Genomic DNA, 16,367 nt, shown 5'->3' on the forward strand with positions numbered 1-16,367 from the left:
TGCTCAGAGGCCACCACCTGCCTCCTTCAAGCCTGGTGAGCATAAGCGTCTCTCGGCCCATCGGGAAGCGGCCTTCGGGGACGGACGGGACTCACTTTCCCCAGTTCTGTCACTTGCAGAACCGTATTCCACAGAGACGGAACAGAGCTCCTTCACCCCAGGAAATCGCCCACCCAGCAAACGGACCTCTCGGGTTTCCGATTAGCAACGTCCCCCACAAGAGAGCCCCAGCCCGCAGCCTCCCAGGGGCCTGTGGTCGTCTGCACGCTTCGCGGGGCCCCAGCGCAGAAGCAGCCGTAGCCTCGAGGCCGGGAGGGTCTGTGCTTTAATGCTCGATCACGTGTGGGGCCCGGAGTAGAGCAGGGCCGCCCGGCCCCACTCGGCCTTTGGCACCAGAAATCCCTCCCTGGGGACGGGCTCCACCAGGAACTCCACGCGGCCGTCCGTGCCTGGCCCCGCGGCTGCCACCGCCAGGTCCACTACGCGATACTGGTTGACAAACGCCAGGCCCAGGAGCGCGGGCTTCTCCAGCCCCGGGGGCCCCTCTGCAGGAGAGCCGGTCGCTCTGCAGCAGTGGATGCGGAAGCATCGGACGTGAGACAGGGGGTAGGACCAGTGCAGGGCGCAGCTGAGCCGGAGCCGGGCCGGGCGCTGCTCCTCCTCCTCCTCCTCGGGGGCGGCCCGCTGCCAGCGCACCCGGGAGACACTGACGGCCTGCACCCGGGGCAGAGGTCTGAGCAGGCTGTTGGCATCCACCACCTGGCGGGAGGGAGAAGGCTCAGCCCGCGGGGGCCGAGGGCGCCCGGCCCCGCGCGCTCCCACTGGCTGGCACCCTCACCCCTCTGGCCCGCGAGCAGCGGGCGCAGGTGGGGCTCGGCTGCAGGCGGCACCCCCCTCCTCTGCAAGGGCGCCCGCCTCACCTGGAGCTCTCCCAGGCGGCAGACAAAGGCCTCCTGCTCCTGGCTGCCAGGAGGCCGCGAGAAGCTGACCCAGAGGTCCTGCAGGACACAGCCCTGAAGGTTCACCTCGTAGCAGCTGGGGGAGGCAATCGGAGGCCGGTCACGAGGAGCCCACCTCAGCTCAGCGCCCTCCAGGCCGGCCGCTCCGAGGCCCCGAGCCACATCGGGAAGGGAGACCCGTCCCAAAGGGGTCCCTGTGGTCAGCGGGAGACCCCAGCCGTGAGGCATGACCGTGACGGTTCCCAGCAGCGTTCCTGGGTTTGTGTCACGGGGCCACCTGAACCCCTCCGGTTCTGGGGCTCCTCGGGTGCCCCCCACCACGTGGCCATCCCCTGCTGGAGTCTCAACAGGAAGAAAAGGCACTCACCGCTGGACCCAGCCCCCGCTGAGCTGCTGGCCGCAGTGGCCCACCCATCTGGCCAGCTTGGTGGGGGGCACCCGGAGGGGGCGGGGGCTGTGCCTGGAGCTCGTTTCTGCTGCGGGAGGAGACCCAGGACTTGAGAACGAGGAAAGTCCAAAGGAAACCACACGGGGAGGTGTCTCTTCTGGAGGCCAGAAGGCTCCCTGGTGGCCCCAGGCGCCCAGGGCCTGCCAAAACAGGCTGAGGCCCTCGGGGGAAGAACAGGGTGGAGAGCCCCCATACCCCCAGGCCCCACAGACGTCCTCCTTCTCAGTGCCATGGCTGGCAGGAGGCCTGATCCCCACGTCTCCGTGGGAACAGAGACCCAGTCCCGCACGGCACGCTGTGCTGCCCAGTGGGGGCCGTGGGCCGCAGGCTCTGGCTGGCTGGGGAGTCTCCCTGTCAGGCCTGGACCACAGCAGAGGCGGGACCTGCCTGCCTCCGCCCACCCCGGTGCACTTTCTAGACCCCCCTTCCCTGAGGCGTCCCCTGAAACAGAGGAGGCCTTCAAGAGACAGGGGCCAACCCTACGCCCTCACCACTCAACGTCGAGATGCCACCGATGTGACAGCTGCCCGCGTCCCCGGTGGTGAGCTCCAACGCCACCCCAACGTCCGAAGGCCCTTCAAGCTTATACACCATGGACAGGAAAATTTTGGGGGGCACCGGGACGTGCAGGGAGAACAGCCTGTGGGAGGAGGCCAGCGATGAGGGGCCACAGCGTAACCGCGGAGACGCCGCCGCTGTCTCCGGCTCACGCCCGCCAGCCTCTCCCGGCAGGACCCGGGAGCCGGGGCAGCACAGGGTGTGCGCTCTGGTCCCGCCCGAGGCTGGGGACGGCCCTCCCCCCGTCCCCTTCCCCCCAGGCCGCATCCTTCCGTGGCCCAAAGATCTCGGTTCTGCGACCCCACAGTAAACGAGAAGCGGTCGGACTCGGCGACGGCGAGCAGGGCGGTGGCCGGGGGGACGGGAGCTGCTCTGCGGGGCCAGGTTCGGTCTTGCGAGGCGAGGAGGTGCCGGGTGGTTTGTGCAGCCAGTTTGCGCTGCTGCCCCACACGCTCAAAGACGCTTGAGACGGAGAACCGGAGAACCGTACGTAGAAACCACCCCGGTTCTGTCCGTCCTCATCCCGGCTGCTGCCGCCCAGCCGCCCGACAGGGGTGGGGGTTCGCGATCGACAGGGGTGGGGGGAAGCGGATGACCCCACAGGTCTCATCCCCACCCGCCTACCTCACAGCCACGTGCCCGACCTCGGGCGGGATCACCCCGCGGAGGAGCAGGGAGCTGCCCCCGTTCCAGGCGTCCGCCAGGCAGCAGTGCGTCTTCACCCAGCCCTGCCCGTCCCCTTCCGGCCTCTGCTCTGCAAACAGGGGCTGGATTTCCTGGGCGCTCAGGTGGTACCAGGGCCCCACCGCCTCCTCCTGCAGGACGAGGCCACATCAGAGGGAGGGGGGGCTGGGGGCCCGGGGGGCACCGTGTACACGGGGTGACGGGGAAGCGCGGCACGGCCATCCCTCGCACGCCCCCAAGCCCCCCACCTGTCCCAGGGCACACCAAAGGTGACGCGGCCCAACCGGGAGCCCCACGCACCTGGCCGTAGCACACTCTTCGAGTCCCCATGCCCAGGCAGAAAGAAGTGACAAAGGGCAGAGAGCAGATGCTGTGTGGGGGCAGGTAGCGTCCCAGCAAGCCCCAGAACCTGCAGAGACAGCCTGGACTCACTCTCTGCGACCCGAGGCCCCCCCGCATCCCTCCCAGAGTGGCCACGGCTGTCTGCGGAAGCGGCCCCTCGGGGCCCCCAAGTTCCACCCTTGCCGCTTAACTGGTCGCCAGGACCCTCCCGCCCGCAAGCACCCCGGGTAGCTGACTTCTCTCGAGCTGAGCCCCTGCCCCTGCCCGGTGTGCCCTGGGAAGGTCAGTGGAGAGCAAGGCCTGAGCTACCCGGAGACACGCTCGAAATCGCCGGAGCCCCCATCCGGCCATCACCACGCCCCTGGGCCGCGGGACAGGACTCACTTGTCCTGGTTCTGGAAGAAATCCCTCTTCTCCAAACACTCGTACACCCAGCCAGGAGCAAAGAGAGCGGCCGAGAATCCGTGCTTCCGGATCAGCTCCAGCGACTAGGGAGACAGCAGTCAGGGGACGCCCCTTCCCCGCGAGCGCGACGCCTCCCTCCCAGCTCCGAGGGGGCCTTCGAACTCAGTCCCCGTCGCTCCTCAGCCCACCAGCAGAGGCCGCTGCAGCAGTGCCGGGAAGGAAGGCTCTGGGCTGACAGGGGGCTGCAGGGGGGGCGGCTCTCACATGCTGCCTCTCCCGCGCCGTACCTGTCATCACGTTATCAGACTCGCAGCGGGTGGAGAGGATCTTCAGTTATTGGATTAATTTATTCACTTAGAGCTTAATTAATGAGCAAGAACATCCCCGTGGCACTGGGGACGGGGCGGGACTGACAGCCGGGAGACAAGCTGACTCCCTACTTATCCCACACCAGGAGCTCAGCCCCAGCAACCCCTCCTCTCTCTCCTCACTGCTGCCTTGCCAGAAAAACCTCTCTAGCTATTAAGCCAGCAATTCCCCAAACCGCTCTTTTGCCTGGGTCCTTAGCCCTGAGCTGCCGGAGAAAGACCCCCAGCTCCCTGCCAGGGTCCCCCCGGCCCACCCAGTGGCTCAAACTGCTGACTCAGTGCCCCTCCGGAGCGCACGGTCCCGACAGACGTAAAAGCGCGTCAGAGACTCGGGCCGGAGGTCCGAACGGTGCTTCTGCCCATCAACACCTAACACAAGTACCACCCGAGCACAAGAAGGGGCTGGAAGTTAGGATTTCGGGGCTCGGCTTGGCCCTGGGGCAGGTCACCGGTGTTCCCCGGTCCTCAGTTTCCCCACTCTGGGAAGAAGGTCGCCTCTGTTTCCCTCGAGTGCAGGTGGGAACGGAAGGTCCACAAGAAAACCAGGCCCACGGAAGGCACGCCGGCCACCGCCCCCACCCCACCCCCGGCCCCGAGGGCCACCCCCACCTTGTGGGTGTCGAACTGGCCCCCGACGACGTGGCCCCGGGCAAACACGTCCACTCCCACGTACACGTCGGCCCGGCGCTCGCCAGCCTGAGCTACCATTCTGTCCAGATGCTCCTCCTGCCAGTTGTAGTTAGTGAAGAAGCCGTCGCAGGAGTCGAAGAAGATCCTGGGAGGTGGCGGGGACTGGCCGTGAGGCCCGGACCCGGAGGCACGGGGGCCGCCCACGCTGGACCTCCCCCTCCCTCGCCTCCACTCATAACCCGCAGCCGGGGCTGCCTCCAGGCCCAGGACGGAGGCTGCCCCGGACAGCGGGGACCCCCGGCACAGTGCCAGCTGGGCCCCCCGTCGCTCTCCCCCCTCCCGCTCCCACCCGGGGCGGCCGAGTGCGCCAGGCCTCCGGGAGACACGCGGCACTGCCGGCGCCCCCTCCACCCGGGGGCCTCCCGGCTCACCGGTTCTGCTCGTTGAGCTCGTTCTGCCACTTGACCTGCCCGCTGCTCACCACGCTGTCGTACCAGAGCACCAGGCCCCCCGGGACCTGCCGACAGAGCTGTGTGCTCAGGTACCGGAGGAAAGGGGGCACGTTCCCCACCGCGGCCGGCTGGAGAGGGGTGAAGAGAAGGCCCTCGGTGAGGCCCAGGGACGTCGGGCAGAAGCGCCCACACAGGACGTAGAGGAGGACACTTCATCCCAGAAGCAAACGGATGGACGCACACCAAAGAAGCCACGGTCTCAGGAGCCCCTCCACCCCACAGCCACCGAAGGGCGGGTCCAGCCACCTGTCCTCTAACTCTCCTCCCTTCCTGGGGCAGGAAGGATAACGGGCACGGCCACCAAGAAAAGATAAAAGGCCACGAGAGGGGAGGCTGGCGGGAAGGGAAGCCACGCGTGTGGCCCAAGAAAAGCAAACGGAGGAGGAGAGGGGTCTCCTTGAAGGAGAACACGGAGCTCGGCCAACCCAGGTTTCTGGACACAGCGCCAGAGAAGGTTCTGCGTCGCTCCGAAGGAACGGAGATGCGTGGGGCCGGCTCCCGCCGCCGTGACGGGGAGCCGGCCGCGGTGCGGGCCCCGCCAGGCCTAGCTCGGGAAGCGGCAGGGGGACCGCGCCTGCGACAGGGCTGGGCAGGCACCGGAGAAGGTCGTGCTCACACTCAGAGAGCTCTCGATGTTGATGAGCCAGCCATCAAAACGGAAAAACTGGGCGATCAGGACGAGCTGATCGGCCACCGCCTGGTAGGAGTGCTCGTCCCCAGCCAGAAAGGCTTCACAGAGCCGCCCACCTTCTTTCCACTCGGCGATGAAAGTCCCTGCCAGGACAGAGAGAGACGAGGTCAGGCGAACCCAGCAGTTAGCAAAGCGCGGTTCCTGCCACAGTACGTCAGTGTGGCCTGCAAGCCAGACATTCAACTTCTCGTCTGTCCCCGGAAAACTAGGGAACCAAACGCCCCGGGGGCAGGGCCCAGCAGTCAGTGCTCAACAAGCCAATACATGTTTCAGGGGCCGGTGAAGAAAGCTTGAGAAGCCTCACTCCATCCGGGGACCGGCCGGCCACCTGTGGCCTGCAGACCACCTATTTTTATAAACGCAGGTTGTCGTTTTGTTTTGCATTGTTTCGTTAAGTTTATTTACTCGTGCTGAGAGGGGAGGGGGGGATGGGGGTGGAGAGGGAGAGAGAAAATCCCAAGCAGGCCCCACGCCGTCAGCGCAGAGCCCGACACGGGGCTCGAACTCGTAAACCGTGAGATCACGACCTGAGCCAAGGTCAAGAGGCGGACGCTCAACCGACCGAGCCCCGCGGGCGCCCCTGTAAACGCCGTTTTCCAGGAACACAGCCATGCCCACCGGTCTGCCCGCCGCATATGGCTCTGTTGTCTCTCTAGCAATTGCAAGAGCGGCCCCGTGGCCGGCCCCTTCCGGAAGTCCGCCCTGGCCGGTCCTGACCTATCGAGGCGGCCCCAGGCGCCGAGCTCGACTCGCTCAGAAGCAAAGGCCGAGCCTTTTCGCCCCTGCGACACCTGGCAGGTGTGCGACCGAGCCTGGCTGAGCGCGAGGCAAGCCCTGGGATCTTACCCAGCACACAGACCCCGTGCCTGTGGGCAGCGTTGGTCCAGCCCACGGGGGGGATGGTCACCAGGTGATGGCTGAAGTACACAAAGATGTCAATACACTGCCAGTAGTAGAAGCAATAGGGATTTTGCGCCGCCGAGCCCTGAATGAACCTGCGTGGGAAACACAGCAGTCGAGACCCGGGCCACGGGGACCCCAGAGCGAAAAGAGACCAGCGAGGCCCCAAGGGAAGAAGATCCTCTTCGGTCGCGGCCAGTGATGCCAAGAGCTCGCGGCGCACAGTGTAGACGCTGGGTCGAGTGCGAAACAGAACGCCACCTCAGTCCTTCTCTCGGGAGGTCTTAAGGGAAACGTGTTCACCAGGCCACGCAGGCAGTCACCCCCAGACCCCACGGCGGTTTTGAGCCTCCACAAACCCAGACAGGACAGAAGAAAGGAGAAGCGGAAGGCCTCACGCAAAAGCTCCAGGTGCCTGGTGTCCCCCGCACCAGTCCCTTGACGGTTCCTCCAGGATGGTCTCCGTGCACGTAAGGTCGGGCGGGTAACCACATGAGCCGCACCCGAGACGTCACCACCTGCCTCGGCCTGTCCCTTGGTGGCCGACTCGGACTCAAGCCTGCCCATCTGACGTCCAAGAGTATTTTATAGACGTTTAAGACCCCTGAGCGCACCGCCGGCGACTCTGGAGGAAGCGTCCCTGGCTGGGGGAGGGGCGGAGTATGACACTCAGAGCGGTGGGCCGAGCACGGAGTCAGAGCCAAAGGGACGGGCTCCGGGCCGGCGGTCTGGGCCAGAGGCCCGGCTCCTGGCTGTCTCTGCCACACCGTCCCTCCCTCCTTCCCCTCCATCCGGTCCCACAGAAGGAAAACACGCAACAAATTTAACGTCAGGCGATGTCCTCGCAAAGCCTTACTTGTCATCCAGGTATCCGCCCATCATGTCATGGCACAACAATGTCCGGGGCCTCTGGCTGCTCAGAGGGGGCTGCCGACACTTGAGGGGTTCCAGGGCCACATTAAAGCTGTCCTCCGCATCGGGCGCCCATGCCAAGAGTTCCTCCAGCGAGGGTAAGTAAAAGCTGATGGGTTTGGTGGTGTCTTTGTCATAATATCTAGCTGGTCAGACGAGGGAACAGTGAGGAATCGATGGATTAGCAGAGACGCTCTGACAATAACCGAGCGAGAACGGAGACCAGGAAGGGGCGGGCCTGCCCCGAAGCCCCAGGGGTAAACTCGGAGACAGCGTTCAGAGCCTCGGTCCTTCTCACCTGGCAGAGGATCCCGGGTGAAACTGACCACTTCACGAAAGACTGCTTCTTCTTGTTCCTCCCCGATTCTAAGCAAGGAGGAAGTTAAAAAATTTTTTTAAGTAAAAGGGTAAAGAAAAACAACACCGAGAAGCACACGGACTAGGCTCCATCCAGACATGTGGAAGGGAGGCGGTGCTATTATTCTCTGACTTAGGTTTTGAATACAAGCTACGGAAATACGTAGAAAGAAGCCAGTAGGCGCCGATGTTCCTGCTGTCGGAAGAACAGCCCATCCTCTGTACCAGCCACCCAGACATCACCCTGCAGGACCAAAGTCGTGCTTCGCAGAGTCCACGGGTTCTTGGCCAAGGGCCAGGAAACCTCACAGAACCAGAGTTTCAGGGCCCCAGAGAGCAGGGCCACACTTCCTCCCCAGTCCACGTTTCCGTGGGTATGTTCTGTGGATGCCACACTAACTCCCTAGCTGCTGTGGAGGATTCTAACAGAAAAAAAAAGAAAAAAAAAAAAAAAAAAAGGGCACTTTCAGTACGTGAAGATGGAAAAGCCTGGATAAAACCAAATTAGCCTTCTTTTTTTTTTTTTTTTAATGCTTATTTTTGAGAGACAGAGTGTGAGCGGACAAGGGGTAGAGAGAGGAGACACAGAATTCGCAGCAGGCTCCAGGCTCCGAGCTGTCAGCACAGAGCCCGACGCGGGGCTCAAACCCACGAACCGTGAGATCACAACCTGAGCCGAAGTCGGACATTTAACCGACTGAGCCACCCAGGCGCCCCCAAATTAGCTTTCTTTTAAAAACAATTATTGTCATCAGAGTACAAGAAGACACGGCCAGCTACCATTTATTGGCCGTGGGCTTCAAAGCGGAAGTTTTCTAAACCTACCAACATCCATGGCCTCTTCTTTGTGACTTTCTTAGGAGACCCTGAGACCTGCCAGGCGAGTGGATGGGATGAGACATTCAAGTCTCATTAAAGTGGATGTGCTAAGTGCTTGGGAAGTGCTCCCTTGCGAATTTCGTCCCATCGCTGTGCTCTTCCTCTCTCTCCCTTGATGATTGCTCGGTCCTTCAGCTTGTCTCCCCCAATACCCCCACTCCAGGAACTGTCAGAACACCTGTTGGTCTGCACCAGAGCGTGAGCCATCTCAACATTCCTATGCAAGAGCAAAAGCGTCCCCACCAGCGGGCAGCCGCTTGCACTCCATCCCTGTTCCGGCTGAAACACCCATGGTCTCCTTTTGGGTTTAAGACGAAGCTAGGGATGCTGTTTCCAAGAAGGCCATAGAGGGGTGCTCCTAACGTCCCCCCAGGTGAGCAAAGGTCCCAACAAAGAACCAAGCATGGGCGCCGAAGGGCACGTCCATCCCTTCCGTGCCTCAGCCTTTGCCCACTCGGTTCCCTCGTCTGGAACACCCTTCTTCCCATTCGCCACCTGCTCCCTAAAGACTCGGTGCAGATATCCCCGCTCCAGGCACCACCCCCTTCCTGTCCAGCAAGGGTACGAATGACACCAGCCGGCCTCCTCCGCGAGGACCCGCGGCCGACGGCGGTGGGCGAGGGCGAGGACACACAAGCTTCCCGCCCACAGCACCGCCAATGGCGGCCCCGCCGGACCCCCGCCCACCTCCTCCGCTGCCACCGGCGCACAGGCCGCCGCTTCCGCTGCTCCTCCCGCGTCGCGTGCGCCCCAAGCCGCGCAGCCGCCCGGGTCCTAGGCCCCGCGGTCTCCATCACCACGCCGCGCCCGCCGCCACGGCCGGCCTCCGGCCAATCGCAGGTCTGGATCAGACCCCGCCTCTGAACGCCGACCAATCGCTGGCCTGGATCCGGCCCCGCCTTCGGCCGCTAACCAATAGCAATCCAGGGCCCGCCCCCCGCCCCCGCCCAATGGGGTTACTGCGCCGTACGGCTGCTCCGCCCCACCAGGCCGCAGGACTTCCAGCTCGGGCTCTGGGCTCGCCCCTGAGCGGTGGGGACTTTGTAGTCGGAGGACGGCCTGGGGGCGGGGCCTCGACGGAGGGCGGGGCCACGGCGAAGCGCGAGGGCGGGTCCGTGGCGGCGCTGAGGCCGGCTTTTGGAGACCTCGAATTGTCTCGCTCCGTTCCCCCCAGCCCCCTTTTGCAGACGAGCAACGTCCCGGAGGTCCCAAAGCCAGTAAACTGCAGCAGTGAGCGCCGAGCTCGGTTCGTCTAAGATAATTTTCAGGAAAACGTGAAATCCTAATTCTCATTCGGGTTTTTAAGTAGGGAGAAGGGATAAAGGCTTTATTTCTACTCGTTAATCAGAGAAGCAAGCAGCCAGATGTTAAAACCAGTTCAAAGAGAATAGAAAAGGAGACCCGTTTATAGATGAGGCGCATTGAAACGAACATGTAAGCAGAGACAGAACTAGTTTTTCTGCAGGGTGGGGTTGGGGGCGGGGATCCCTGAGCTCCCCGAGAGACAGTCTCCATCTTGTGAAAGAGAGCAAGGCTGGGGTCAGATGACTGCTTGGATGTGTGGTAGACGATGCATAGTGTTCCACTGAGGCATGGATATTTTTCCACACCCCGAATCTGCGCTCTGCGGTAGGTGGGGCCCCCAAGCTCACGGGACCTGAAGGTTTCTCAGAGGAGGCACGTTCCCAGCATCTTGGGCACTGATCACAGTAAAAGTGGTGGAAGGAGATGTGGGCAGGGAGAAGTGTAGTCCGGCGGGAGGAATCCATGAGCGCCTGGCCCCCGCGGTCCCAAACAGACCAGGCTCAGGCAGTCACCGCTGAACAGAATCCAGAGACAGACAAACAAGTAGTGGGGAAACAAGAAAGGAATTCATTTCAGGGAGGCCAGCACCGGGAAGACAGCAGACTACCGGCTCAAAGACTGTCTCCAAAGTGCTGAAAAGACTTCCAGGTTGATATAAGGAAAATGTGGGGCAGAGGTCGGTGGATATGTGCAAGTGGGCAGCGGAGGTCAGGTGGATCACTGTCTTGGGGTCAGTCATGCGGGGTCTTGCCGGCTCAGGGCAGTTCTTGATGCTTGCGGGGGGGGGGGGGGGGGTAGTTTTCTGTTCCCACCACGGGATGCTTTGCCCGAAGGATCTGTTGCCTGAGTTAAGAGATAAGCTGGAAGAACTTAATCGGAGGTCAGAATGGAAGTAGTCGACGTCCTGTTTCGGAAGCAGGAAGTTCAAGGAGGCCAGACGCAGGGCTGGGGCCTGCAGGGCCAAGCGTGGGCCAGCCTGAGGCTCTCCTCTCCCAGCTGCTGACACCCCTTTGTGCAGCTGGGAGTGTCCAGCGCTGGGCTGCAGCTGCTCCCAAGCCAAGTTGAGTGGGCCTCTTTACCGTGGTTGCAGACTTTGAACTTGATGAGGCCCCAAGCGTCCATAAACCTTGAGCATGGCGTGATGATTCACGCTGTGGAATTTGAGCCCGGGCCACACTGCCGGGAGGACAGGCCATCGTGGAGCAGGGGACAGCGATCCACGGGGAGGACAGAGATTGCAAAGTGCTGGGGAGTTCGCCAGGAGAAGGGGGAGCAGGGCCACAAAAGTCACTCCAGCTGTGATCAGGTGAGCACAGAGGATATGAAGTCTGTGGTCCGTACTTAACCAGTTGTTCCCAAGCACTTACCCGCAGCTTAGTGATAAATGTAAATAAATAAGCTTTTTGTCCTAACAATTAAAACATAGTTCTTAGAGATACATTAAACAGTCCTTAGGTAATGCTCAGTCTCTGGAGGGAAAATATGCCCAGGCCTCTCTTTTCTGCCCCTCTGCTCTAGGCAGACAGGGGACAGTCAGGTCTTGTGACCTCTGTGTCGGCCCCTGCTTGCTGCCTTCCCGGCTGACCCTCGTGGCTCCTGGCCTCTCTGGGGATCAGGACGAGCCTGGAGGTCCCTGTGTCTGCCTTGAGGTCACACTGCTCCCTGCTGGGGCTCTAGACCTCTCTGAGATCTGGCTGGGCCCCCTAGAACCCTAACCCTTGTAGGATTTCCAGATAAAATACAGGATGTGTTCCCCTGCATGTGACCAGCCTGTGTGCCTCCCTCTGTGGACACACAGTCACTCCAATGACACTAAAATGGCATACCCAGACTGCCTGCCCTTGCCCGGCCCCTACACAAACATTACATTCACTTTCTCCTTTTAAAAATTTAAAGTGCTCTAGAGAAAATTAACGTTCCTTTTAACCCCCCTCCCTCCTAGTTTCCTGGCCTCCCCTTGTCCTTCAGAGATGCCTCAGTGTCCTACTGAGGACGTCATCAGCTAGGCCTCTTTCCTTCTAGATGTTTTAAAACATCTGGGGCTCTTGGGTGGCTCAGTCAGTTGGGCGTCTGACTTTGGCTCAGGTCATGATCTCGTGGTTCACGGTTCGTGAGTTCAAGCCCTTGTGTCAGGCTCTGTGCTGACAGCTCAGAGCCCTGGAGCCCGCTTCCGATTCTGTGTCTCCCTCTCTCTCTCTGCCCCTCCCCCCATTCATGCTCACGCTCTCTCTCTCTCTCTCTCCCTCTCAAAAATAAATAAACATTAAAAAAAATAATAAAATACTTCCAGTAGTAGCTGGAACTATAGAACGTTGTTTGTGTCTTATAAAAATAGCATCATGTTGTACAGATTACTCTGTATCTTGCTTTTTTCACCCAGCAATCCTTTTGAAATCGAACCATGTTGAATTACATGGCTCTAACATGTCCGATTTTACTGTTATTTAATACGCTGTCACTTTAACACATCACCGGCTGCTTTCCAACCTGCCCACCTGTGGCCATTTAAACAGAAGCATTTGTTTGCTTTTATTTTTTGAATGTTAAAATGAACATCTTTGTATAAATCTTCTGGGACACCCATTGGCTATTTTTTTTTTTCTTTTTCAGGTAAAAACACAGGAGTCGAGTTGCGAGCGGTGATCACGTGCACATTGTCATACTTTACCCTCGCTAATGAGCTGGTCCAAAGGGGCTCTCGCGTTGACACGCTTCCATGTACCCGGTATGTATGTGTTGCCCCCCAACCTCTTAGCCCTGATATTATTTAACTCGGATTTTCTGCTCACCCGATGGGTGCACCTAGCAGTCTCTTTTTTTTTTTTAATTTTTTTTTTTTTACATTTTTTCTTTTTGAGAGCGAGACAGAGCACAAGTCGGGGAGGGGCAGAGAGAGAGGGAGACCCGGAGTCTGAAGCAGGCTCCAGGCTCTGAGCCATCAGCACAGAGCCCGACGCGGGACTCGAACTCACAAACCGTGAGATCATGACCTGAGCCAAAGTGGGACAGATGCTTAACTGACTGAGCCACCCAGGCACCCCAAATATAGTTGTGGTGTGTGTGTGTGTGTGTGTGTGTGTGTGTGTGTGTGTGTGTTGCAGATATATAACTTCCAGATGCCATTGGAGGTAGGTCTTTAACATTTTATTTTCCTTTTTGGTTGTTGGTCTGTTCAGATTTTTCTTTCTTCCTGGGCCAATTTTGCTAATAAATGTTTTCCTGGAAAAGTGTCCTTTTCATGAGGTTTTTCAAATGTGGGGTATTAAGTCCTTCCTGATCATATTTTTTAATCTCTTGGTTATGGCCTCTCTTTAATTCCAATGTTGTTTATTTGTGTTTCCTTTTTTTTTTTCTTGATGCTTTTTGCTGAAGGACTATTTTATTAGTCTTTGCAAAACACAAGTGCTTGGGTTTGTTCTATTTTTTGTTTGTTTGTTTTCTGTTTCCCTAATCTCCGCTTTTATTTTATTTCCTCTTATTTTCTTTGGATTTCTTTTGTCATTCTTTTTCTGGCTTCAAACGTGGACAGTTTGGTTACTTAGTTTTAAATCCTTCTTGTGTTTATATAAATACAGCAAGGGAGGGGTGCCTGAGTGGCTCAGTCGGCTGAGCGCCCGACTTTGGCTCAGGTCATGGTCCCCTGGTTTGTGGGTTCAAGCCCTGTATCGGGGTCTGTGCTGACAGCTCAGAGCCTAGAGCCTGCTTCGGATTCAGAGCCTGTGTCTCCCTCTCTCTCTCTCTCTGCCCCTCCCCTGCTCATGCTCTCTCTCTCTCAAAAATAAATAAACATTAAAAAAAATTTTTTTTGAATGCAGCAAGGGAATCCATGGGTCTCCGAGAGTGAAATTGCACTAGAGCCCACAGGTTTTGATATGTAGCACTGACATTTCCATTCAGTTCTAAATACTTCACAATCTCTGTTAGCTCCTCTCTACCCCGTCCAAAATGGTCCTTAATTTTGCTACAGGAGAATTCATCAGTCTGGTCTGTTATGATTAGTACTTTTGTGTCCTTTTCAAAACGTATTTCCCTACCCTGGAGGCACGAACATATGAAATGCACCATCATAGTGTTTTCTAGAAGCTCTGTTGCTTTGCCGTTCACCTTCAGCTCTGCATCTCAGGCTGCATTCATTTGTGTTTACGATGTGAGGGAGGAGGACGCGTTTTTATTTTTTATCATGTGGATCCCCGGTCATTCTGTGGTTTTTGGAAAGACCGCCTTCATCTAGTGCCCTGCAGAGCTCCTCTCTGGAAAATCCGTGTCCGTACATGCTTGAGTCTGTTTGGAGCTCTGCGATGCTGTGATCTTACAATAGTGTGTATTTGGTCTTCATTCCTGGCACAGAGCTCCTAAACCCTTGGAATATTCCCTAAATGATAAGAGCCATTAAAGTATCTTTTGTTAATCCCAACAAGCCCCTTTCAACCACACCAGAGTTTATGCCAATGAGGAGACTTCTGGAAAGCCTCTAAGCATAGAGGCTGGTTTGACAGGGAACCAACCTGGATCAGAGAGTGGGAACTTTCAGGACCGTCCCCACCGCCTCCTGGGAGGGGAAAGGAACTGAGACAGAGTTCATCACCAAGGGCCAAAGATTTACTCAACTGTGCTTGTGTTACGAAGGCTCTGGAAAAACCCCTGAGCTACAGGGTTGGGAGAGCTTCCCGGCTGGCGAGCCCGTGGAGGTGCTGGGAGGGTGGCACGTCCCCCAGGGAGCCCACGGAAGCTCCGTGTCCCTTACCCTGCCTTATGCGTCTCTTCCAGCTGGGTGTTTGTTCCTGAGCCGTGAACTTCTAGATCGTAAGTGTCGCGTACATCCCGGGCTGCCCTGGTGTTTGCTTCTCAGAGGGCAAGAAGCAACAGGCTGTCCATAGACTGAGACTTTATATCGTCTGAATAATACTGTGTAGTTCTCCACACAGACATCCTACACGCCTACTGGTAGATTTGCTCCTGTAGATAAATGGCAGGCGGAAGTGGCATTTTGGATGGGTTACAGGTGGTTACGGGTGGGTTACAGGTGGATTACGGGTGGCTGCAAATTCACTTCCTCTCCTCCCAACAAAGGAGGGAGTCTGTTACCCACTCCTTCTCTGGGCTGACCGGTGGTTAAGTAGCTGTGGGAGGGCTTCTCGGTCTAGGTCTCCAGAGGTCTTGGAGATTCCGCACCTGCCCTCTCGGCCCCTGTGCTGAGAGCACCGTGCTGTAAAGAAGCCTGGCACTCACGTGAGGCGACAGCCACCCTGCCATCCTGAGGCCCACAGAAGCGCCCAGCCAACCTGCAGATTCATGAGAAACAACAAAGTGTGCGTCTTTTGGGATACTGAGTTTTTTAGGTGGTTTGTTATCTTACGATGGATAATGCATCCAGCATTTTTATTTAGAGAACAGGGGAGGGGCAGAGGGAGAGGAAGAGAGAATCCCAAGCAGGCTCACCACTGGCAGCATAGAACCCAACGCGGGGCTCGATCTCACAAACTGTGAGATCATGACCTGAGCGGAAATCAAGAGTCAGACGCTCACCCGACGAAGCCACCCGAGCGCCCTTATTTACTTTTTTTTTTTTTAAATTTTTTTTTTTTCAACGTTTTTTATTTATTTTTGGGACAGAGAGAGACAGAGCATGAACGGGGGAGGGGCAGAGAGAGAGGGAGACGCAGAATCGGAAACAGGCTCCAGGCTCCGAGCCATCAGCCCAGAGCCTGACGCGGGGCTCGAACTCACGGACCGCGAGATCGTGACCTGGCTGAAGTCGGACGCTTAACCGACTGCGCCACCCAGGCGCCCCAACTTTTTTAAAATACTTATTTATTGGGGCGTCTGGGTGGTTCAGCCACTTAAGTGTCCAACCTCACCTCAGGTCATGATCTCGCGATTCATGAGTTCGAGCCCCGCGTTGGGCTCTCTGCTGTCAGCACAGAGCCTGCTTCAGATCCTCTGTCTCCCTCTCACTGTTGTACTTCCTTCACTCATGCTCGCGCACTCGCTTTCTCTCTCTCTCTCAAAATTAAACATTTAAAAAATAAATAAAGTAAAATAAATTATTTATAAATGGGGCTCGAACTCACGAACCCGAGGTCAAGAGTCACACGCGGGGCGCCTGGGTGGCGCAGTCGGTTAAGCGTCCGACTTCAGCCAGGTCACAATCTTGCGGTCCGTGAGTTCGAGCCCCACGTCAGGCTCTGGGCTGATGGCTCGGAGCCTGGAGCCTGTTTCCGATTCTGCGTCTCCCTCTCTCTCTGCCCCTCCCCCGTTCATGCTCTGTCTCTCTCTGTCCCAAAAATAAATAAAAAACGTTGAAAAAAAAAATTAAAAAAAAAAAAAAAAAAGAGTCACACACTTCCCCGACTGAGCCAGCCAGGTACCCCCTCCAGCATTTGTTTTTAAATTTCATTGTCAGCTTGTTGCTGGTAC

The 16,367-nt window shown here is 58.2% G+C and overlaps 1 protein-coding gene and 1 long non-coding RNA gene across 5 annotated transcripts; one reads left to right on the plus strand and one right to left on the minus strand.

Annotated features, from left to right (window-relative positions):
* Nucleotides 1-307: 307 nt before the first annotated feature.
* ENGASE (endo-beta-N-acetylglucosaminidase) lies at nt 308-9,573 on the minus strand. Of its 4 annotated transcripts, none has more exons than XM_058704171.1 (14): nt 9,333-9,573; nt 7,708-7,775; nt 7,354-7,555; nt 6,444-6,514; nt 5,523-5,680; nt 4,826-4,974; nt 4,374-4,539; nt 3,376-3,479; nt 2,950-3,058; nt 2,590-2,780; nt 1,899-2,047; nt 1,327-1,435; nt 921-1,035; nt 308-759 (listed from the first exon to the last, which is right to left on the minus strand). In XM_058704171.1, exons 1-14 carry the CDS (start codon nt 9,437-9,439, stop codon nt 337-339), a joined length of 2,121 nt encoding a protein of 706 aa, XP_058560154.1. In that variant the 5' UTR covers nt 9,440-9,573; the 3' UTR covers nt 308-336. The 4 variants fall into 4 exon arrangements, with proteins under 4 accessions (XP_058560154.1, XP_058560153.1, XP_058560152.1 ...); XM_058704170.1 differs by having other exon boundaries at nt 1,327-1,432; nt 6,444-6,592; nt 9,333-9,571; XM_058704169.1 differs by having other exon boundaries at nt 6,444-6,592; nt 9,333-9,570.
* Nucleotides 9,574-9,742: 169 nt separating this feature from the next.
* On the plus strand, nt 9,743-15,343 carry LOC131497680 (uncharacterized). Its single transcript, XR_009255079.1, has 4 exons — nt 9,743-10,079; nt 11,041-11,256; nt 12,561-12,675; nt 14,718-15,343. It is a non-coding gene; the product is annotated as an uncharacterized LOC131497680 (long non-coding RNA).
* Nucleotides 15,344-16,367: the final 1,024 nt, after the last annotated feature.

Source organism: Neofelis nebulosa, chromosome 16 (assembly GCF_028018385.1).
Source record: "Neofelis nebulosa isolate mNeoNeb1 chromosome 16, mNeoNeb1.pri, whole genome shotgun sequence".
Classification (NCBI taxonomy): Eukaryota; Metazoa; Chordata; class Mammalia; order Carnivora; family Felidae; genus Neofelis; species Neofelis nebulosa.